Source organism: Suncus etruscus, chromosome 18 (assembly GCF_024139225.1).
Source record: "Suncus etruscus isolate mSunEtr1 chromosome 18, mSunEtr1.pri.cur, whole genome shotgun sequence".
NCBI classification, from domain to species: Eukaryota; Metazoa; Chordata; class Mammalia; order Eulipotyphla; family Soricidae; genus Suncus; species Suncus etruscus.
The window spans coordinates 29,408,542-29,433,889 of NC_064865.1; the positions used below are offsets into that span (position 1 = coordinate 29,408,542).

The following is a 25,348-nucleotide window of genomic DNA, read 5'->3' on the forward strand; positions in this document are numbered from 1 at the left end:
ACAGTTTCAAGTTTACCTTTCTGGAATGTATGGATGTAGGAGGAAAGTTGTTAAGAAAGAAAAAAAATGGAGAACCATGGAAATGTCAGCAGGACCTGGAGTGCTTGTCACAGAATTCACTAGCGGCGCTCAGAGGTTACTCAATTAGAAATCACTCCTGGTAGGCTCGGCAACCATATGGGATGCTGGGAACCGAACTCAGGTTCATCCCAGGCTGGCCGAGTACAAGGCAAATGCCCTGCTGCTGTGCTATTGCTCCAGCCCTAGAATTCACTTCCTGATATCACTTGAAGCTGGTCATTTTTCCCCCCACCAGAAGGTGACTTTTGCAGCCACCTTTAAGGAAGGAAGATTTATAACTTACTCTGAAAACATAGCCCTGTTGTACATAATGGCTTGGGAAATGCTCTCTAGTTATTATAATCAAGAAATATAGATTTTTCATTTATAAAACAGAGGAAGCAAAAAAACTTGTCATTTAAGAAGACTTATGAACTTAAATAATGAAATCAATTGGACAACTGCAACAAATGGGTGACAATTAAGAAGAATCAATGCAAGAAATTGGAAATACCTTTAAAAATACATTAAAAATAAAGATCTCATCATACACAAAATTAACTTAAGATGAATCATAGATACAAAATTTAAAAATCAATAAACTAAGATGCACACATCATAATGGATAAATTATGAAAGTTTTTAATGAAAAATATTTTAAAATTAGCTTTTAAACAAAAACAAATTAAAATTAAGCATAATATAGAACAATATTGGTGGATTCTTAAGCAAGATATAAAACCTCAAATTCAAGAAATTTAGCATCATAAAAAAACAATCATAATGAAACAAAGATACTAAGATAGACAACCTTCTGGGAGAAAATACTTCAAGTTAATATGACAGAGAATTAGTATTTATAATTTATGTTAAACTTCCATAAATGCTAACAAATGTACAATAGAGAAAATAGGTCAAGCATATGAATAATGCCATTCAATGAAATTTCATGATGATCAAAAAGAGGACTTACAAGTGACACAAAATCTTAAAGTATTTGATGGTATTTAATAAAAAAGATGGCATTCACTGTATGACACTAGAAGAAAAAAGAAAGAGCAGAGAGACCATCATAATTGTAAGAAAGAAGAACTTTTTCTTGGAATCAGGACAACTTTCTCATAATATTACCCCCATTTTACCTAACTACATTCTGGGAAGAATCCAATTTGAGATTTCATTTTTATTCAGGTAACAGGAGTTGATATTCTTTTATGATGTTTATGGAGTGCTTCAATTAATGTTTTAGTGAACCAAAATAGTTTTATTTAGAGAAATATGAGGGGAGATAAAGGGGTGGGGTGGGAGACAAATATTCAGAGAGAATATAGGCTTCTGTAGAGAGAAATAAGGTGAGAGTCCATATATCCAGTTGAGATGCATGTGCATCTCCATGATAAAAATTTTATCTATTTTATTAATTAAATTTTTGTTTTGGTTTTAGCCATACTTGGTGGTGCTCTCATGATTTACTTCTGGCTCTGTGCTCAGGGATCAATCCTGGCTCAGGAGACTAAATAGGGGTGCTGGGGATTGAACCCAGGTTGACCACATGCAAGGCAAATCCCTTATCAACTATACAGTCTATCTAGCCTAGATCTTATTAATTTTAAGGTCTTATAATAATATTTTATTTATTTATTCAAATTATATAAATATTTAACCATTTGGAAAAAGTTTAGTGTGTAGCATCTTCTATTAAGGTATGGAGAAGTCTGTAAGCAGTAAAGTTAGTTTTATAAACCACTTTTAAAGTGTTTTGTAGAATAAAGAACCTATATAGGTTTTTGAAAAGTCAACTGTATTTTACCTCATTTGTATTCTTGTTTTGCTTTTTTTTTTGTTTGTGGTTTTTGGGTCACACCCAGCAGTGCTCAGGGGAAACTCTTGGCTCCATGCTCAGAAATTGCTCCTGTCAGGCACAGGAGACCATATGGGAAGCTAGATTCGAACTGATGACCTTCTGCATGAAAGGCAAACGCCTTACCTCCATGCTATCTCTCCGGCCCCCTCATTTGTATTCTTTTTTTTTTTGGTTTCTTCGGCCACACCCATTTGATGCTCAGCGGTTACTCCTGGCTAAGCGCTCAGAAATTGCCCCTGGCTTGGGGGGACCATATGGGACACTGGGGGATCGAACCGCAGTCCTTCCTTGGCTAGCGCTTGCAAGGCAAACACCTTACCTCTAGTGCCACCTCACCGGCCCCTCTCATTTGTATTCTTAACATTTTCATCATTGTTATGAAAGGCTATGAATATAAAAACTACAGAATAACATAAGCACCATGATTACAAAATTGTTCACGATTGAGTTTTAGTCATACAGTGTACACCACCCTTCACCAGTGCACATTTCTCGCCACCAATGTCTCCAGTTTTCCTCTCCCGTTTTCCCAACTAACCTCTGCCTGCCTCTTAGAAGACATTTTCCTTCTCTCTCTCTGTCTCTCTCTCTTTCTCTCTCTGTCTCTGTCTCTCTCTGTCTCTGTCTCTCTGTCTCTGTCTCTCTGTCTCTCTGTCTCTCTGTCTCTGTCTCTGTCTCTGTCTCTCTCTCTCTCTCTCTCTCTCTCTCTCCCTTGCTTCCTTTCTCTCTTTCATTTCCTCCATTTTTAACACCACGGTTTGCACTATGGTTAATGAAGAAGTATATATTAATCATAACACTTTATCCCCTTTTAGCACCACGTTTTTGTCTAGAGTGATCAGTTCCAACTATCATTGTCATAGTGGTCCCTTCTTTACCCTAACTGCACTGCTACACTATTTGTGGGAAGCTTTCTACTATGGACTGGTTCTTCTAGTCCTCATCTGTTGTTTCTTGGTATTATTACCAAACTATTTTTTTATTATATCTCACAAAGGTAGTGAGATTAGTCTATGTCTATCCCTCTCCCTCTGACTCATTTCACTCAGCATAATACTCTCCATATCCATCCACTTATAAGGAAATTGCATGACTTCATTTTTCATGAAAAGCTTTGGTAGTATTCCATTGTGTAGATATACCAGTTTCTTTAGCCATTCATTTGTTCCCCAAATAATTAGATTGTTTCCAGATTCTTGCTATTGTATATGGTATAGTAATGAATATAGGAATGTAGAGGGCTTTTTGAATGTATTTTTGAGTTCATAGGGTGTACCAGAGGAGTGCTATTTCTGGATCATATGGAAGCTCAGTTTCTAGTTTTTTAAGGAATATACATAATGTTTTTCAAAAAGGCTGAACCAGTTGGCATTTCCACCAGCAGTGAATGAGAATCCCTTTCTCCTCGCATCCACCCAGTGCTGGTTGTTGCTGTTCATTTGTGATGTGTGCCAGTCTCTGCAAACACTTCCTTAGATCATTAAATTGCCATTTTTGTATTTCTTTAATCTCTTTAATTTCACTGACATTTTTATTCTTTTCCTTCCCTTTATCTGTTCATTATCCTGGTGTTATTGTCTCCTCCCATTCCCTTGCAAGTTTCACTTATATGTTTTTTACTTTAAAGAAAATGCATCACATAGTTGACATAGTTGTATATAATACACTTGTTACCGGATAAGTGAGAGAAAATTATTATTAAAATAGAATATAAAAGAAAATTAAAAAGACAAGGAAGAGAAGAAAGAAAATGAGAAAAAGAAAGAAAAAAGTACAGTCGCAAGCACATTTTTGAATTATTATTGTTTCTCCAATGAAATCATTAATACAATGTCAGAAGATTTAGTAAGCTGATATTAGCTGTTGTTAGCTGTCCATTATGTTAATTTGGGGTGCTCTTATAGGGATGACAACATCAAACAAATGACATTTTCTAGAAATTGACAGTATTGTTGCAGATACTACTACTTTTAGATGATGTATATTCAGCTGCCAGGCCTCCTGGAAGAAGGAAGATACCAGAGAGGGTTCCCTTACTGGCTGCTCCATAAAGCCCTGGTGATATCAGCTCAAACACTGGTATAACTAAAGTTTGGTCATATTGATGTCCTGGAAGAGCATCATAGAGGGGTGCTGAGGCAGGTCTATAGGGAAAATGGTACTACAGGGCTGCATGTGCAGTTGAACCATCCCAGGAGTTAACCCACTTGTACTACACACCAAATATAGAAGTTTCCTTTTATTCTTAGGTAATTTCTTTTTATTTCTGTTTTATTTGTAAAAACACAAATAAAAAGTGTAATAGCAAAAAAAGCATATATATATGTATATATATATATATATATATATATATATATATATATATATATATATGGGGGGAGTTTGGGCCATACCCAGTGACGCTCAGGCGTTACTTCTGGCTATGTGCTTAAAAATTGCTCCTGGCTTGGGGAACGTTATGGGATGCTGGGGGATCGAACTGTAGTCTGTCCTAGCCTAGCGCTGGCAAGGCAGATGCCTTACTGCTTGTGCCACTGCTCCGGCCCCGCATTTATATATTTTGTGAATATTTTTTATTTCAGGTACTAATTGAAAGTGAACAGATGAGAAAAGAAGCTGATGATTCAGGTCCGCTCACTGAACTGGAACATTGGAAACGCATGTCAGCCAAATTCAATTATATCATAGAACAGATTAAAGGACCCAGTTGTAAAGCCATCATAAATGTGCTTAATGTTGCACACTCCAAACTATTAAAGGTAAAGGCATTGCTTTTTAAAGTTTCATACATATCAAACAAGCACTTGATCATTACCTTTATTGAATTGTATCAACATGTGTATTTAGATTTAGGGGTGTTAAATTTTGAGTAAAACCTTCTCTCTCTCTCTTTATCTCTCTCTTTCTTTACTTTGTTTTTGGTTTATGGGCCACACCGGGTGGCTCTCAGAGGTTACTACTGGCCCTGCTCTCAGAAATTGCTCCTGGCAGGCTCATGAAACTTATGGGATGCTCGAAATCGAACTCGAAATCAAAAATAGTTGAGCTATCACTCTGAGCCTCCCAAATCTCCTTATATCATTGTTATTTCAAGAAGTTGAAACCAATAACTGTTTAGAGTCAAAACAAAAGATCTCTCATCTTACAATTCATTCCCATTATTCCATTTATTCCTTTATTCCATTATCCTATTATTCCACAAGAAACACACTTTTCGTGTGTTGTGTTGTGTTGTGTTGTGTTGTGATGTGATGTGATGTGTGTGTGTGTGTGTGTGTGCGCGCATGTTTGGGCCACATCAATGGTGTTCAGGTATTGCTCCTGGCTCTGCACTCAGGAATCAATACTGGTGGGTTGAGGGACAAAATGAGATGCCAGGAATTGTGTGCAAGGCAATTGCCCAACTTACTGTACTATTGCTCTGATCTTCTATTTCCTTTTCTATTGAACCTCTTTATATAGTTTGATTTGATATTTTCCAATTCTCTTATTCCTTGATTCTTAGGAAATATATTTGTTTTCTTAGATAATATATGTTATTCAAATAATGTTTGGATACATTTTCTAAGTAAAATATTTAAATAGAACATATAAAACATGGGCTGGAGTGGTGGCGCAAGTGGTAAGGCATCTATCTGCCTTGCCTGCACTAGCCTAGGATGGACCACAGTTTGATCCCTGGCATTCCATATGGTCCCTCAAGCCAGGAGCGATTTATGAATGCATAGCCAGGAGTGACCCCTGAGTGTCATCAGGTGTGGCCCAAAATCCAAAAAAAAAAAAAAAAAAGAACAAAGAACATATAAAACAAGTCACAATTATGCCCCACCTTCTTCCATGTCTTTTTTCTTCGTGATAAGCAGTTAGTTACAGTTCTGTTTTATTTTTAATATTTTAGTGTATTTCTTTTTTATATAAATTATCTTTATTTAAACACCGTGATTACAAACATAATTGTAGTTGTATGATTACAGTCATGTAAAGAACACCCCCCTTCACCAGTGCAGGATTCCCACCAATTTCCAGGATCTATCTACTCCCAACCCACAACTGTACTCGAGACTGGCTTTCTTTTTCCCTCTTCATTCACATTGTTATGATAGTTTTCAGTGTAGTTATTTCTCTAACTGTACTTATCACTCTATGTGGTGAGCTTCATGTCATGAGCTGCACCTACATGGGAAGATGGGGGGAAATAAGGGTTGAGACTAAGGCAGTAAAATATTAGAAATGAGATTTGTAGGGCAGTATCAAGGTCACAATACAAGATGGATGTTATGGATATATAAAATACATGCATACAATACTATCAATAGGAAAACAAGGAGAAAAAAATTCCAGTGTCTGTCCCAACATAAACCAGTACTAAAACGGCCCGCCCTCCTCCCAAAGCGCATTTCCATTAGTGTAGGGAGAGGTAGAGAGAAGCCTGAGGACCACTAAGAGTCCACCTGAACCTACTTCTGGCCATCTGAGCTGGCACCCAGGGAAGGCCTGGAGTCAGGGGAAAAAGACAAAGACGGCTGGGGGCCTGCCAAGCCTCCCAGCACTCCCCAGGCCAGGGAGAAGGGCTCTGGTATGGGGTCCCCCAAACCCCATACCTGGCAAGAGCTGGTCTCCAGAATCAAAGAGGGAACCAGAAGCCAGATGTCTGCCCGCCCTCCTCCCCATGCACCTCCCCCCTGTAGTACGGAGGGAGGGGGGGAAGCCTGAGGACCACTAAGAGTCCACCTGACCCCACTTCTGGCCATCTGAGCTGGCACCCAGGGAAGGCCTGGAGTCAGGGGAAAAAGACAAGGACTACTGAGGGCCTGCCAAGCCTCCCAGCACTCCCCGGGCCAGGGAGAAGGGCTCCGGTATGGGCTCTCCCCAAACCCCATACCTGGCAAGAGCTGGTCTCCAGAATCAAGGAGGAAACCAAAAGCCAGATATCTGCCCACCCTTCTTCCCATGCACCTCTCCCCTGGAGTACAGAGGGTGGGGGGAAGCCTGAGGACCACTAAGAGTCCACCTGAACCTACTTCTGGCCACCTGAGCCAGCACCCAGGTAGGGCTTGGAGTCCAGGGGAAAAAAAGGGGGTAGGCTATGGGGCCTGCCAAACCTCCCAGCACTCCCCAGGCTAGGGAGAAAGGCTCCGGCATGGGGTATCCCCAAACCCTGTGCCTGGCAACACTTGCATAAGCTCAGTTTTTCTGATCTGTTAGTTCAGTGTGAAAATTTCTAATTTCAGTTGACAAATCTTCTTGATGCTTAATTTTGCTCCAGTCAAGTCTATTGATGCTTTTTTTTTGAGCTCCCTGAACATTTTCCATAATTCTACTCTAAACTTCTTATTTGAGAGGATACCTATTTGTTTCCTACTTTTTAGATTATTAGAGGAGCCATCTTGATTTCTGTAAATATGGGGGTGTACTGCAAAATTACTCCATTAGCAAGGCTGTAGATTGCTTCTTAAAATGTGCAGAAATGGAATTCAGGGGTTACAAGATAAGCGTGGCCACGAAGCGGAGCAGCCGCGTTTCGGGTGTGGGTCCTGGAGAGATTATAGTCCTTGGAGTGTCTAGGCAGGCTCAGCAGAAAAGAGGCAAAGAGCATGGCTGCCATGCTTTTTAAGTCTCTGGGTACCCAATCACACGGCAGGAATTGGCCTCACGTGCGTTGGGTGGGGACATCTTACCGGGTGTGGGTCCTGGAGAGGTTATAGTCTTTGGAGTGTCTAGGCAGGCTCAGCAGAAAGAGCATTTTAGTGTATTTCTACATAAATGTAGTTCATTTGTGAACTTGTATATAAATGAAGCTGCATCGATGCATAAGTTCACTAAGAACATAATTAAACTTCAGAGTTTTGTTTTGCATTTCTAGTTTTTAAAAATCACATATTGTCATGGTGTAATTTTCTTCAACACACTTACTTTTCTGTGGCATATCTTGGGAGTCGGTTATGCATGTCAGCTTGAACTATGTTGTTTTCCAAAATGTGAAAGTGTTCCTATTTGTAAGCAAGTTGGTTTTTATCTTTTTTCTACCTAAAGAGCTCCAGTGATAATGCTGATTGTGATACAATTCACCTGTTTAAAGTGTATGATTCAGCTATTTTTTTTCTAGTATAGAGAAGTACTTCTCAATTATTTTCTTTTTTTTTTTTTTTTGGTTTTTGGGCCACACCCTGTGACGCTCAGGGGTTACTCCTGGCTATGCGCTCAGAAGTTGCTCCTGGCTTCTTGGGGGACCATATGGGACGCCGGGGGATCGAACCGCGGTCCGCCCTAGGCTAGCGCAGGCAAGGCAGGCACCTTACCTCCAGCGCCACCGCCCGGCCCTCAATTATTTTCTGTCATGCCCCCCTAGGAAGAAGAAAACATTTTTCGTGACCCCCCCTGCACGACTGTAAATAGTATTTTATTAAAAAACGTTAACCTGCAAAACAAAAATATATAAAATAATTTGAGCTGATTTTTAATCAGAGGTGATGTCTGGACTAATGGCTACAATGAGCACGTTTTGCAATGCATAGCTTTTCGAAGCTGGGTTTGAAGCAGGACACAGAAACTCTCAGCTCCAGAGACATACAGAGACATAAACACAAGGTTTAGCTTGTTATGACAGTGTTTGCCGAGGTCAAACGCACCCCGGTTTATGGAGCCTCGCGCCCCCTCTAGGGGGCACGCCCAACTATTTGACCTCGATATCAGATCCAAAACCATAAGATATATAGAACAACACATAGGCAAAACACTCCTGGACATTGAGACTACAGGCATATTCAAGGAAGAAACTGCACTCTCCAAGCAAGTGAAAGTAGAGATTAACAGATGGTAATATATTAAGCTGAGAAGCTTCTGCACCTCAAAGGAAATAGTGCCCAGGATACAAGAGCCACCCACTGAGTGGGAGAAACTATTCACCCAATACCCATCAGATAAGGGGCTAATTTCCAAAATATACAAGGCACTGACAGAACATTACAAGAAAAAAACATTTAATCCCATCAAAAATGGGGAGAAGAAATGAACAGACACTTTGACAAAGAAGAAATACAAATTGCCAAAAGACAAATGAAAAAATGCTCCACATCACTAATAATCAGGGAGATGCAAATCAAAACAACTATGAGGTACCACCTCATACCCCAGAGAATGGCACACATCACAAAGAATGAGAATAAACAGTGCTGGCGGGGATGTGGAGAGAAAGGAACTCTTATCCACTGCTGGTGGGAATGCGTTTAGTCCAACCTTTATGGAAAGCGACATGGAGATTCCTCCAAAAACTGGAAATCGAGCTCCCATATGATCCAGCTATACCACTCCTAGGAATATACCCTAGGAACACAAAAATCCAATACAAAAACCCCTTCCTTACACCTATATTCATTGCAGCACTATTTACCATAGCAAGACTCTGGAAACAACCAAGATGCCCTTCAACAGACGAATAGCTAAAGAAACTGTGGTACATATACACAATGGAATATTATGCAGCTGTCAGGAGAGATGAAGTCATGAAATTTTCCTATACATGGATGTACACGGAATCTCTTATGCTGAGTGAAATAAGTCAGAGAGAGAGAGAAAAACGCAGAATGGTCTCATTCATCTATGGGTTTTAAGAAAAATGAAAGACATTCTTGCAATAATCATTTTCAGACACAAAAGAGAAAAGAGCTGGAAGTTCCAGCTCACCTCAGGAAGCTCACCACAAAGAGTGATGAGTTTAGTTAGAGAAATAACTCCATTTTGAACTGTCCTAATAATGAGAATGTATGAGGGAAATGGAGAGCCTGTCTAGAGTACAGCCGGGGGTCGGGTGGGGAGGAGGGAGATTTGGGACATTGGTGATGGGAATGTTGCACTGGTGATGGGTGGTGTTCTTTACATGACTGAAACCCAAACCCAATCATGTATGTAATCAAGGTGTTTAAATAAAATATATATTAAAAAAAAGAATATTTTGTAGCTAAACCAGTTTTAGAGATCTGTTGTCTAGCCCTGAAAAATCTGAAGCTGCTGTCTGATATTTGTGTTTAGCAGAGAGCTAAGTTAAAGAAATGTAAATTTTGTAGCAGACTAGTTTCCATAGATACTCAAGCAAACTTGGCTGACTGGCTTTTAGATGTAAATACGACTGACAAGGAAAGAGGAAGCTTGTCTTAGAAGGTTTTGATGCTCGGAGTTCTCTGGGCAAAAGAATTTGATTGAGGGCATATTTTGGCCGGTAATTTTACAAGGAAGGGAATGTAGTGTCAGTACCATGGCATGAATCTCAGAAATATTGCCGAAAATCCGCGAAAGTACACCAGCCCAGTGGGGCCCAACTGTGAAAAACTGTGAGTGTGACCTGTCTATGTCTGTCTACTGTCCTCTTGCGTGAAACTCTTGCGAGTGGGGCAAAAAGAGGCTCCAGCGAAGCACGGCCGCGTAGCAAAGCGGAGCGGCCGTGCACTTTTTCTAAGGAAAGAACACCATTGCAACAAGAAGGAAAAATCACACTAAGAATGGCGCTATATCACAGAAGCAAACATTTCTCTCCGGACTGTCTTCTCTGTTCCATGCTCGGGCCTAAGATTTGACCAAGTGTGAGGCTTCATCCACGGAGGACTCCCTTCCCTTAGAGGCAAGTCAGCCCATCCAGAAAGGGAGGAGCCAGAGGAGTGTGCTGCCTGCATCACATAGACAATTAATACCACCACAACACATAGAAAAACCCACAATACAAGTGTGACAATGGGGAAACAACGCAGGCCAGCATCAGACATAGAGAATGAAGATGACAATTCTGAGGACCAGATAATGACCAACCAACTAATCAACCTCTCAGATAAGGACTTTAGACTAGCAATATGGAAGATGCTCAACGGACTCCAAGAAACCATGGATTGAGTTGAACAGAACTCTAATAAGAACCAAGAAAATATGAAGACAGAAATCACAAAACTCCAAACTGAAATAACATGTCAACTAACAGGACTGAAAAAGTCAATAAACGAAGTGAATGACAAAATGGATAAGCTCTGGGACAGGGTATCAGAAGCTGAGAATAGACTTGGTGCTGTGGAAGATGAGATACATAACAATTCCATACAGCAGGAGAGATTGGACAAAAAACTTAAAGCAAATGAGCAGACAATGGAAAAATTAGTCAAAGAATGGGAACAGATGAAAATAGAAGTCTATGATAAGATCAACAGAAACAACTTAAGAATCATTGGAGTCCCAGAGACCCAGGAAGAAAATTTCCAGAAAGAATCAACGGTCAAGAACATCATTAAAGAGAAACTTCCAGAGCTAAAGAATATATGTGATCAAATCCTGCATGCCCGAAGAGTACTAACCAAAAGAGACCCCAGAAAAACCACCCCAAGACACATCCTAGTCACAATGACAAATCCCACAGATAGAGACAGAATTCTGAAAACAGCAAGATCAAAAGGGGAAATCACGTTCAAGCAAGCTTCCCTGAGATTTACAGCAGACCTGTCACCAGAAACACTCAATGCCAGATAGCAGTGGTGGGATATTGTGACAAGACTGAATGAAATGAATGCTTCACCCAGAATACTATACCCAGCATAACTCACTTTCTGGTTTGACGGAAGAATACATGGTTTCACAGACAAAAAACAGCTCAGAAACTTCACAAAACCAGTCTTAAGAGAAAAACTGAATGACCTAATCTAAGACAAGACTACCCAAAAGACACATCAAATTTTGAAATAAAGATGGCGTTAAATCCCAGGACAATTCTTTCTCTCAACGTCAATGGACTAAATGCACCAGTTAAGAGACACAGAGTGGCTAAATGGATCAAAAAACTCAATCCAACCTTCTGCTGCCTACAAGAAACGCACCTGAATAGTCAGAACAAACATAGACTCAAAATAAAAGGCTGGAGAAAAATTATCCAAGCAAACAACACCCATAAAAAAGCTGGAGTGGCCATACTAATATCAGATAATGCAAACTTTATACTCAAGAAGGTTGTAAGGGACAAAGACGGACATTTTATATTAATCAAGGGGTACGTAGAGCAGGAAGAATTCACTCTCCTAAACATATATGCACCGAATGAGGGGCCAGCAAAATATTTAATACAACTGTTGACAAATCCGAAAAATAATATCAACAACAACACAATAATTGTGGGGGACCTTAACACGGCTTTGTCAACACTGGATAGGTCAACCAGACTGAAACCCAACAAGAATATACTAGACCTGAGGAGAGAAATGGAAGAAAGAGGCCTAGTGGATATATATAGGACACTCCATCCCCAGAAACCTGGATACACATTCTTCTCCAATGTACATGGGACATTCTCCAGGATAGACTACATGCTGGCACATAAAACATACCTCCATAAGATCAAGAGGATAGAAATTTTGCAGACTACGTTCGCTGACCACAAGGCTCTGAAATTATTTGTGAACTCCAAAGGGACTCGGAAGAAACACTTTAACACCTGGAAGTTAAACAGCCTCATGCTCAATAACCAGTGGGTCCGAGATGAAATCAAGGAGGAAATCAAAAGGTTCCTGGAAACAAATGACAATAAAGACACAAACTATCAGAACTTATGGGACACAGCAAAAGCAGTACTGAGAGGAAAATTTATAGCTTTGCAAGCACACATCAGGAAGGAAGAAGGAGCTTACCTGAGTAGCTTAATGACACAGCAATAGAACCTGAAAATGCTCAACAAAAGGATCCAAGAATAGGAAGACAGAAGGAAATAACAAAGCTGAGAGCAGAAATCAACAAAGTGGAAACTCAAAAAACAATCCGAAAGATCAACGAAAGCAGAAGTTGGTTCTTTGAAAAAATCAACAAGATTGATAGACCACTGGCAAACCTAACAAAGAAAGAGAGAGAGAAACTTGATAACTCGTATCAGGAATGAAAAAGGAGAGATCACTACTGATATGACAGAGATTCATAGGGTAATCAGAAGCTACTTTGAAAAACTCTACGCCACTAAAAATGAGAACCTGGAAATGGATAAATTCTTGGACTCTTATAATCTTCCACGGTTGAAGGAAGAGGATGTAGCATATCTAAACACCTCCATCACCATTGATGAAATTAAAAAAGTAATCAAATGTCTGCCGAAAAACAAAAGCCCAGGTCCAGATGGATTCACTAATGAATTCTATCAAACTTTCCAAGAGGAACTACTGCCAATCTTGGCAAGACTCTTTCATGAAATTGAACAAACAGAAACACTTCCAAATAGCTTTTATGAAGCCAACATCACCTTGATACCTAAACCAGACAGAGATGCTACCAAAAAAGAAAATTACAGACCAATATCACTGATGAATGCAGATGCAAAGATCCTCAACAAAATCCTGGCAAATAGGATTCAATACCTCGTTAAAAAGATCATCCACTACGATCAAGTAGGTTTCATCCCAGGAATGCAAGGCTGGTTTAACATCTGTAAATCTATCAACATAATACACAACATCAATAACAAGAAAAATAAAAACCACATGATCATATCAATAGATGCAGAGAAAGCATTTGATAAGGTCCAACACCCATTCTTGATCAAAACTCTCAGCAAGATGGGAATGGAGGGAACCTTTCTCAATATAGTGAAGGCCATCTACCACAAGCCAGTGGCAAATATTATCCTCAATGGAGAAAAACTAAAAGCCTTCCCTCTAAATTCTGGCACAAGACAAGGCTGTCCTCTCTCACCACTCCTATTCAACATAGCACTGGAAGTACTTGCTATAGCGATTAGGCAAGAAAAGGATATCAAGTGAATCCATATAGGAAAGGAAGAAGTCAAGCTCTCACTGTTTGCAGATGACATGATACTCTACTTAGAAAACCCTAGAGACTCTATCAAAAAGCTTCTAGAAACAATAGACTCATATAGCAAGGTGGCAGGCTACAAAATTAACACACAAAAATCAATGGCCTTTCTATACACCAATAGTAATAAGGATGAAATGGACATTACGAAAACAACCCCATTCACAATAGTGCCACACAAACTCAAATATCTTGGAATCAACTTGACTAAATATGTGAAGGACCTATACAAGGAAAACTATAAAACTCTGCTCCAAGATATAAGAGAGGACACACGGAAATGGAAACGCATACCCTGCTCATGGATTGGCAGGATTAACATCATCAAAATGGCAATACTCCCCAAGGCATTATACAGATTTAATGCCATCCCTCTAAAGATACCCATGACATTCTTCAAAGAAGTGGATCAGAGACTTTTGAAATTCATTTCGAACAATAAACACCCTCGAATCGCTAAAGCAATCATTGGGAAAAAGAATATGGGAGGAATTACTTTCCCCAACTTTAAACTGTACTACAAAGCAATAGTTATCAAAACAGCATGGTATTGGAATAAGGACAGGTCCTCAGATCAGTGGAATAGGCTTGAATACTCAGAAAATGTTCCCCAGACATACAACCACCTAATTTTTGATAAAGGAGCAGGAAATCCTAAATGGAGCAGGGAAAGCCTCTTCAACAAGTGGTGTTGGCACAATTGGATAGCCACTTGCAAAAAATTGAACTTAGACCCCCAGCTAACATCATGTACGAAGGTAAAATCCAAATGGATTAAAGACCTCGATATCAGCCCCCAAACCATAAGATATATAGAACAGCACATAGGCAAAACAGTCCAGGACATTACAGTCATCTTCAAGGAGGAAACTGCACTCTCCAAGAAAGTGAAAGCAGAGATCAACAGATATGAATATATTAAGCTGAGAAGCTTCTGCACCTTAAAGGAAATAGTGCCCAGGATACAAGAGCCACTCACTGAGTGGGAGAAACTGTTCACCCAATACCCATCAGATAAGGGGCTAATCTCCAAAATATACAAGGCACTGACAGAACTTTACAAGAAAAAAACATCTAACCCCATCAAAAAATGGGGAGAAGAAATGAACTGACACTTTGACAAAGAAGAAATACACATGGCCAAAAGACACATGAAAAAATGTTCCACATCACTAATCATCAGGGAGATGAAAATCAAAACAACGATGAGATACCACCTCATACCCCAGAGAATGGCACACATCACAAAGAATGAGAATAAACAGTGTTGGCGGGGATGTGGAGAGAAAGGAACTCTTATCCCCTGCTGGTGGGAATGCCGTCTAGTTCAACCTCTATGGAAAGCGATATGGAGATTCCTCCAAAAACTGGAAATCGAGCTCCCATATGATCCAGCTATACCACTCCTAGGAATATACCCTAGGAACACAAAAATCCAATTCAAAAACCCCTTCTTTACACCTATATTCATTGCAGCACTATTTACCATAGCAAGACTCTGGAAACAACCAAGATGCCCTTCAACAGACGAATGGCTAAAGAAACTGTGTACATATACACAATGGAATATTATGCAGCTGTCAGGAGAGATGAAGTCATGAAATTTTCCTATACATGGATGTACACGGAATCTCTTATGCTGAGTGAAATAAGTCAGAGAGAGAGAGAAAAACGCAGAATGGTCTCACTCATCTATGGGTTTTAAGAAAAATGAAAGACATTCTTGCAATAATAATTTTCAGACACAAAAGAGAAAAGAGCTGGAAGTTCCAGCTCACCTCAGGAAGCTCACCACAAAGAGTGATGAGTTTAGTTAGGGAAATAACTACATTTTGAACTGTCCTAATAACGAGAATGTATGAGGAAAATGGAGAGCCTGTCTAGAGTACAGGCGGTGGTCGGGTGGGGAGAAGGGAGACTTGGGACATTGGTGATGGGAATGTTGCACTGGTGATGGGTGGTGTTCTTTACATGACTGAAACCCAAACACAATCATGTATGTAATTAAGGTGTTTAAATAAATTATAAAAACAAAACAAACCAAAACAAGCAAACAAACAAAAAATGACAGAGCCATAAAAAAAAAAGAAATATTGCCAATAATCTATGTAGGGGCAAAATCATCCATAACGGGGCCGGGCGGTGGCGCTAGAGATAAGGTGCCTGCCTTGCCTGCGCTAGCCTTGGATGGACCGCGGTTTGATCCCCCCGTGTCCCATATGGTCCCCCAAGCCAGGAGCGACTTCTGAACGCATAGCCAGGAGTAACCCCTGAGCATCGCCGGGTGTGGCCCAAAAAACCAAAAAAAAAAAAAATCATCCATAACGGGCCTGCTGGACAAATATTTCTTGGGGAGAATAAGCTCTCTGCATTAGGATTGTTCAGAACACTCGACTGCCAGGCCTGTTGTTTTTCCCTCAATGGAGATGCCTTATGCATGGTCTGACACACCACTTCCTTTCACTGCTACATAAGATTTCATTGTATGGATAATGTCACGTATTACATACCAACTTGTGGACATTTGGGCTGTTAAGACTTTGGGTTAGAATAAGGCTATTATTAATTATCCTGTAAAAGATTTTGTGGGGCTATATGGTTTGTTTGTTTTTTGTTGTTGTTGTTCAATATATATCTAGAATTAAAAATTTAGGGTTAAATATTTATTTTGTTTAGCTTTTTAAAGAAAATGATTATTAAATAAATTGGGGGCAACATCTGGTTATGCTCAGGACTTATTCATAGCTTTGTGCTCAGGGATTATAGCCCTATAGGTACTGGGAATTGAACCAGAGCTGGCCACCTGAAAATCCAGGACCTTATCCTTTGTATTATCCCTCCAAAATTTTGTGTTCATAAGCATTGCTATAGTTATACATACCTGCAAGGATTCAAGGATGTGTTGTTGATCAGGCCATGTGGGTACACCTATACCATCCTGATGGTGCTTGGGGGCCTCTGAATTTACACTGACATATTTGTGTGGGCCATGTAGTGAGAGGTATTGAAGAGGGATTGTGTCCTAACCCATGAATTACTCAACCCAAATTGAATAAGTTTATCTTGCATGTAGTCCCTATGTTATACATACCTTCAGATATGCCCTAACATGGTTGACCTGTATTATTTCCTTGGCATCCCATGAAGTTCTCCGAGCACCACCAAGAATGATGTCTGAGAGCAGAGTCAGGAGTAACCACTGAGCACCGCTGCGTGTGGCCTAAAAATAAAAACAGAAAAGAATATTTTATGGGACCAGATTCAGTTTGGTAATCCTAGTAGAACCCTGAAAAATCCCTGAGCATTTGTAGCTGTATCCCTAGAGGCCCCTATATACTACTAGAATTGCCTGGGTGTCCCCAGTTCTTCCGGTATCTTCAAACATTACCAATAATTGCAGACCGGATTGATTGAGAATTGCCAACAAAATTGAAAGAATTATTTTTATCTCAGGGGGAAAAATTCAATAATGTGAGCACATGTTTTGCATATATGAGGCCTGGGTTTGATCCCTAGCATCACCTGGTCTCCTGAGCACCACCAGGAATGACCCAGAGTAGCTTCTGAACACTTAAGCCCTATCAGGTGTAGCCCCATATAAAAAAGCTTCTTTCTGCTAATCTGACATGTTGAAATGGCTTTTTTAAATTATACTTTCTCCTTATTTATAATGAAGTGAATCAGGCAATAAACCCTGAACATCTTTGTATATTCTTATTGGGGAGAAGAGGGGTATAAGGCACTGGCTGCTCTTTCCTTGTCCATTTATCAAAGTCATCTTTGTAGCAAGAACCCTGTCTCCCTCAACAAAGAACAGTCTTGTCTGCCACTCGCCAGGCCAATCAAAAACAAGGAAATTGAAACAGTAATTAAGAATCTCAAAAACAAATTAATCTTTAGAAATTAATTAAAAATTAATCTTTAAAAACAAATTATAAACAGATTAAAAACACATTTCAGAAGCTAAAAGTTGGAGAACATAAAAGAAAATTATCTTAACTTTAGACTCTATGATAATTTTGTTGTATCTTTAAGAAAAAGGTCTTTTATCAATTGATTTTTAATTATGGAACTATAATTTACAATTTTATTCAGTGTTGAGTTTCAGGAATACAGTATTCTAGTGTCAGTACCACTACCACAGCCAACTTTCCTCTGCCAATGTCCCCAGGTACTCTCCCAACTCCAAGCCTGACACTGTGACAGGAACACAAATTTTAAATTTTGGTTGTTATAGATTAGATCTCATGCTTACTGTTATTGTCTCTCTGGTTTAGATATATAGATATCCCACATTTCTCTGCTTTTGATATGTCCAAAGCTCCTGAACCCTACCCCAAAGCTCCTGAACCCTACCCTGTTACCCTCCTTCTCCCTCCTGTAACTTCTCAATATCTTACCTTCCTTATCCTTCACATATCAATACTCTGTGGCAAAGTGTAGCCCAAGTATGCCCTCTTGCATACTTGTGTTTTCTTTTCCTGTTATTCTATATACTGCAGATACTGTACTTGTTCTTGATCTGACTTTCATTACATAACATGGTATCCTTCAGTTTTATCCGACTTGCACGAACTGCTTGATTTCATGGTTCCTTAAAATTACAGTATTCTATAGTTTCTAGTTTAAGCCTATACATGGGATAGGTAGTTAATTTTAAATGGAAATACCTTCAGTTTTAATGTGGGGATGTCCCATGCCAGTGATCAGGGTGTTTGGTGGGAACTTCCAAATAGTACCCACTGATATGGACAGCATTTCAGAGCAAGGAATCAAGGATGTGGTGTTGATCAGGCCATGTGGGTACATCTATACCATCTTGATGGTGCTTGGGGGCCTCTGAATTTACACTGACATATTTGTGTGGGCCATATAGTGAGAGGTATTGAAGAGGGATTGTGTCCTAACCCATGAATTACTTAACCAAAGTACTCAGTTTGAGTAAAGAATTTATTTATATTATTCATATTTGCTGTTACACACTTTAAGAAAAAAATACTACTATTTTAAGAAAAAAACACATTATTTCAGTATGTATATGATTGGGGAATAAGACTTAAATTTCTTGATTACACCTTAGTAAACCGATATTTGTGTATTTTATATAATTCTTTCTTCTTTTCTTAGAGTTGGCGTGATTTGGATGCAAGAATCACTGATACAGCAAATGAATCAAAAGATAATGTCAGATATTTGTACACTCTAGAAAAAGTCTGTCAACCTCTATATAATTATGATCTAGTAAGTATGATTCTTAGTATAGATTAAAAATTAGTGCATCTAAAATAATTTAATACATTCAAACACTACAGTACAGAAGAGCTATTAAAATGAAACATTTTATTATGTATAGTGAGTTACAAAGAATGTATATGTATATTTTATTTTTTGTATCTATATTTTAACCTACATGTAAATATATAAGTTATCTTATATTGATGGGCTTATGTGTTCATTATACTATTCTCTGTACTTTTGAAATATTTAAAGTTTTCATTGAGAAATGGAAATAGAGAATATTGATGGTGAAAAAAAGTTGCACTGGTGAAGGGTGGTGTTCATTTGCTGACTGAAACCAACTATGAACATTTTTGTAATCATGGAGCTTACACAAATAAATAAATAATTATTAAAAATAATAAAATACCTAGTCCAGGAGCCATAGTGATAGTTGATCAGGTAGGGCATTTACCTTGTACATAGCCAACCTGGTTTCTGTCTCCAATACACTCGTCCCCAAAGCAGTCTAGAGTGATTCATGAGTTTAGAGCCAGGAAAACAAATAAAATCAAAATCTATGATTATTGCTGTTGTTTTAACTTTTGTATTCTCTATTGTCCTTTCATTCTTTTAATAAAATAATTGTTTGAATTGTAACATATAAGAGGAAAAGTGCGGGGCTGGTGAGGTGGCGCTAGAGGTAAGGTGTCTGCCTTGCAAGCACTAGCCAAGAAAGGACTGCAGTTAGATCCCCCGGCGTCCCATATGGTCCCCCCAAGCCAGGGATGATTTCTGAGCACTTAGCCAGGAGTAACCCCTGAGCATCAAATGGGTGTGGCCCCCAAAACAAAAAAAAATAAAGAGGAAAAGTGCAAAGATCTCATGCTTTCATTTCTTACTGCTAAATCTTATGAATTTTATGATCTAATGTTACATTTTATTATCCTAGGATTATGTTTTAGGCATATCTACTACTGTATATTTCATATACAAGATGTCCAAATCCTGTATATATAGTTTAGAACTGTTATTTAGGAATTGCTATTATAATGATGTTTATTATTATGTTATTATTATAGGCATTTTTCTAAAGGATTCTTGCTGGAAATCACTTAGACCCCCTATCCAGTCTTCTCTTCTTGAGCACGTGGGCTATTTCCAGACATTGATCATTGTGAATAGTGTTGCAATGAACATAAAAATGCAGCTATTCTTTCTGCACTGTGTTTTTGGGTTCTTAGGAAATATTTTCATAAGCAGAATTTCTGGGTCACAGGGAAACTCAATCCCGAGATTTTTAAAGAATGTCCATATTGTTTTTTATGTCTTTTTTGTTTCCCCTTCATTCTTGTTATGAATGAGGGTCTTCTTTCGCTGCCCATCCATGCCAACACTGGTTGTTATTCTTTGTAATGAGTCCCAGTTTTTATGATGTGAAGTGTTATCTTATTGTTTTGATTTGTATGTCCCAGTGATATAGAGTCTTTTTCAGATGCCTTTGGCCATTTGTAATTTTCTTTGAGGAAGTTTATATTCATTTCTTATCATTTTTTGATGGGTTGGATGTCTTTTTTCCAATATTTGTTTCTCAGAAAATCAAGTATCTAGGAATCAGTTTAACTGAAGAAGTGAAAAATATATACAATGAAAACTACAAACTACTAATAAAATAAATAAAAGAGAACATGAGGAAATGAAAATACATCCTTTGTTCATGAATTGGAAAGTTTGACATAATAAAAATGACAGTATTCTTCAAAGCATTATGCAGATTCAATAAATCTCCATAAGGATACCTATGACACTTTTCAAATAAACCAATCAAACTGTTATGAAACTCATATGGAATAATAGCCTCCCCCAAATAGTCAAAGTGCAGGCATCACTTTCCCCAACTTCAAACTATACTACAAAGAGGTAGTAATTAAAACAGCATGATACTGGAATAAAGACAGATACTCAGATCAATGGACTATAATTGAAAATCCAGAGATCAACTTTTAGATATATTGTCAGTTAAATCCTCAATAAAGGAACAAAAAATATAAATTGGAGAAAGAAAAATCTCTTGAGTTGGTGTTGAGAAAAATGATTAGATACATGCAAAAAAATTGAACTTGGACCTTTTCCTAAAGCTTCTGTGCACAAAAGTAGAATTAAAATGGTTATCAGATTTGAATTTCTAAAGCCTATAAAGGAAACATAGGTAGAACTCTCCATGATATTAAAGCTAGAGGAATCTTCAAGGCTAAAACACCTCTAACCTGGGCCAGAGCAATAGCACAGCGGTAGGGTGTTTGCTTTGCACTTGGCCAATACTGGATGAATACCGGTTTGATTCTGGCAACCTATATGGTCCCCTAGGCCTGCCAGGAGCGATTTCTGAGCCAGAACTAGGAGTAACACCAAAGTGCTACAGGGTATGACCCCAAAACCAAAAATAAAAACAAACAACAACAACAACAAACCAACCCCCCAAAAAAACCAAACCCAAACAAAGCAAAGATAAACAGATGGAATTACATTAAATTAGAAACACAGATTGAGAGAAATTATTTGCTCACTGCTCCACTGATAGTGACTAAATATATAAGATATATGTAGCACTAGTAGAACTTTACAAAATGGTTATGAGCCTCCACCACACGGAACCCCTAATACTACTGTGGGTAGCCCTGATAACACCTGGAATATTGGGAATGACCTGAATCCTTACAACTGAGAGGAATTGTAAAATTGTAAACAAAAAATCAGTGTCTTAGAAGATAGGACAAGGTTATGCACATGCAAACATGTGTCTGACTTAGCTTCAGTTCCCAGTACCATATGGCACCCTAAGCATCACCAGGTATGGATCTGATGGCCTTGGAGCACCATTTGACTGGCTTTGGTGGCCCCTGGTACCATGAAGCCCAAGAACACTCATGCTCAGGTCCTTGCACTGAACTGATAACCCTATTGACTGCAAATGGCTTGGAGGGGCCCACAAGGTCTGCTTTAAAAGCCTTTTTCCCCCCTCAAACAATCTCAGGCACATAACTGTGGCTCTACAACCACTGTGGAACCTTGAACAAGGTCCTTACCTAATAGCCTTCCTTACTTGCTATCTTCTTGTTTATGAAATAAAAGCAATAGTACCTATTTATAGATTCCAAAACATTTTCTTTTTCACATTTCTCTCTTATCAGACTACACCCTGAGTTGAGATTCATGAATCATTGTGAACATGGCATGGTGTCATCTTAAATTATTCGATCTTTCCTAGAGGGCTTTCTGTTTGCTTGTTTTCTGGTATCATTGGCATAAATATAAAATCAAAGTGAGCATCATCAGATGGTGGCAGAAATTTTTGGAGAAATTGTTTTTTAATTTTTCCTCACCACAGAGTAGGATTGAGACTTGAAAATTTTGCTCCTGTATTTTCTCTCTAGTGACTAATTTATTCTGTACTTCCCATCACAGCCACTAGCAAGTTAGTTTTAGGCACATCTTTGACTTCACTTTAGACTCTGTCCTCTTTCTGAATAGCTGATTAAATACTGATGCAATCCTATAATCAGGGACATTATAAATTTGATGAAATCAAACTTACCTTAAAGATTGTGGTCAAAACAAAGTAGGACAATATGTGAGGCAATATATTCAAGACCCCTCCCACAAAAGTGAGGCACTTTGTTTAGTGCCTGACACACAGAGAACAAAGTATGGTCACGATGGTGTTATGCCTTGACTTGCTTTGCTCTCTATCCTGTTTTACTTGCTTCTCTTATTACATTTTCCCCACTCTATTGTGACTGTATTTGGAACAACGTGGCTTATACTTAATATTTCTCACCATCACCTTAGAAATGAGTAACATTTAGTGAGCTTGCTGAAAGGTGACTAGAATTAGGTGAAAATGAAAATGCATTTTACCTTGATCGCTTGTTTTTTTTCTTTTTTCTTTTTTTTTTTTTACTAGCTTTGTGATCATAAGTAAGTCACTATAATTCCTCAAGGTAATAGTTCCTTCATCTTTAAAAAGAGGTAGTTTGAACTTAATCTTTAAGATAAAGATTACATTGGTAGCATAGAATTCTCTTCAATATCATTATCTTTTTACATTTGTTGAAAACCATTTTCTTCCTTCTATTCCAGGAGGATGCAGTCTAGAATGCTTTAAGATGAAAATGCTACATCTATCATGTGCTCTTAGAGTACTAAAATATTGATTACTGCTTCAAACATATGATGAAATTCTCCTTATATTTCAATTTTAGGTTTCTATGGCACATGGAATACAAAATTTAATTAATGCCATCAGAATGATTCATAGTGTGTCAAGGTATTATAATACTTCAGAAAGAATGACCTCACTGTTTATCAAGGTAAGATTCCAACGGAAGAAGTCACACAGGTAGCCCTGTGAAAAAGTTAATAATGCTTTCTTCTGGGCTGAAAAAAGAAAGAGGGAAAGTAGGGTACTTTTCAGATTTCTAGATTAATATTCTTTCAGAGACCAAGAAAAGTGATGCTTAGAGAATTGTATCTAGTAGAAGAGGTTCCTTTTCTCCAAGCTGGAGATAAACCCTTCATTCTTTATATGTAGCTGGTGGTTTTCTAATTTATTTGTTACACGTTGTGTTCACTATTTGTGAAATAAATTGTATTCACTATTTGTTCACTATTAAAAATATTTCTTTTTTTTCTTCTTTTCTTCTTTCTTTTTTTATTTTAATTATGACAACAAAGATGCAAAGAAAGAGGACAGGGTAAAGTTACAGTGGAAGCCCAATCACCCATAAACAGAATTCTCAGTAGTCCCATCGATGATATCCCAGCCTTGAACTTTCAGCCAAAGAACATTAAGAAAAACAAAACTGAACCCATGTACAATACAATTACTTTGTCCCTCAAATCCCCAGTTGTAGTACATACTATTTCTTAGCAGCACACAATATAATCTAAAGACATTAGACTTATGTAACTCCTTAAACATTGAGGGCAAAGTACATTTCTCTAGTTCCATGCACATGCTTACTAGTTTAAGTTAACCTCAAAAGTTTTAGTGGGTTGTTTTTCTTAAGGATTGGAGTCAAGGGAACATAGTAAAAAACGGTATTAAAGTGGCATTTGTTTGCATAGGCCCACCAAAACATAAGGGACATGGAAAGAAAAATTATGGTCTAAATACAAGGAGACCCTACCCCTGAAGTTTCCTGGCACAGGACTGACTCTAGGCTCCAGGCAAACTAGTTTGTCCAATTCAAGTCATCGTCTGTAGTGGCAATACACCTCCATTCCTCACATAGTCTCTGTTGTTGGTATCATGCTTCTGTATTAAAGATCCTGGAGTCTGCATATCCCATATTGCAGGCAGGATGGTGCAGAGCATCCTCTCGTTTCACTTCACACTTAAGGGGCAATAGAGAGAACCATGTCCTGTAGAGCAGGTCATTGTTGTTGTCAAGTCTTCTCAGTGTAAACGGAAGTCTCTTTTTAGGAGGTCGATGTCAGACCCTTGGTAGTGTCTTTCCTGGTAGAGGACTGCTTCCAACTGTTGCTATATAAGACCTTGGATGTTTCGTAGATAGCTTGCCTGGTTCTGGCGTGAATGGAGGATGCCCATTCTTCTGAGGCCTGTGCCAGGTCATTATATCAATGTTCAGGGTGTAAGGTACATTGTACTGAGATATATTAGATAAGAACTTATCTGTATGTATGGTGTTTTCCCATTTTAATGTGTCTATGCAAACAAGGATCAATGCCATGAAGCGTTATTGGTGCATCTGGAGGCAATAGGAACAAGACCAGCAATTTCCATGACATAGTTCAATCATAGGCAGACTATTAAAAATATTTCTTTAACTACTACTTTTAGTCTGTGTAAAAACATTCTGTGTAGTGCCAAGTGGAAATTTTATTTTAAAAATATGAAAAAATTGAAGAGAATGCCTCTGTAAATTATTCAAGCAGAACATAGCTGCACTTAAAGTATCAGTCATTCTGTCTCTCTTTCTCTCTCCTTCCTGTTTTAAAACACACCCAGTGATGCTCAGTGATGATCCTGGCTCTGTGTTCAAGGATCCTTACTGGTGGGGCTTGAGGGATCATAGGGGGTTCCAGAGATCAAACGTGGTTCAGGTATGTGTAAGGCCAGTGTATTATCCTCTGTACTATCTCTCTGCCCCCCTCTTTTTAAGAAAAAACTCAAGAATATATATCATTATCATATAAGACAAGCTTAGGATTTTTGCCTATTCTTTTGTTCCCTCTGCTTGCTCTATATGTCACATATTAAGATTTCTCATTCCATGTTACTTAACATTTTTCATATTATAAGTCAACAAAGTTTCAGACAAAAAGCAAAATAGTGCTAGTTTCTATGATCACTAATATTTTGTG

At 38.5% G+C, this 25,348-nt stretch overlaps 1 protein-coding gene across 1 annotated transcript in view; it reads left to right on the forward strand.

Annotated features, from left to right (window-relative positions):
• DNAH8 (dynein axonemal heavy chain 8) overlaps nucleotides 1–25,348 on the forward strand; it is a 406,635-nt gene that overhangs the window by 24,954 nt on the left and 356,333 nt on the right. The window contains 3 exon segments of the mRNA XM_049765310.1: nucleotides 4,507–4,683; nucleotides 18,872–18,985; nucleotides 23,224–23,331. Coding sequence (XP_049621267.1) covers nucleotides 4,507–4,683; nucleotides 18,872–18,985; nucleotides 23,224–23,331 — 399 coding nt within the window.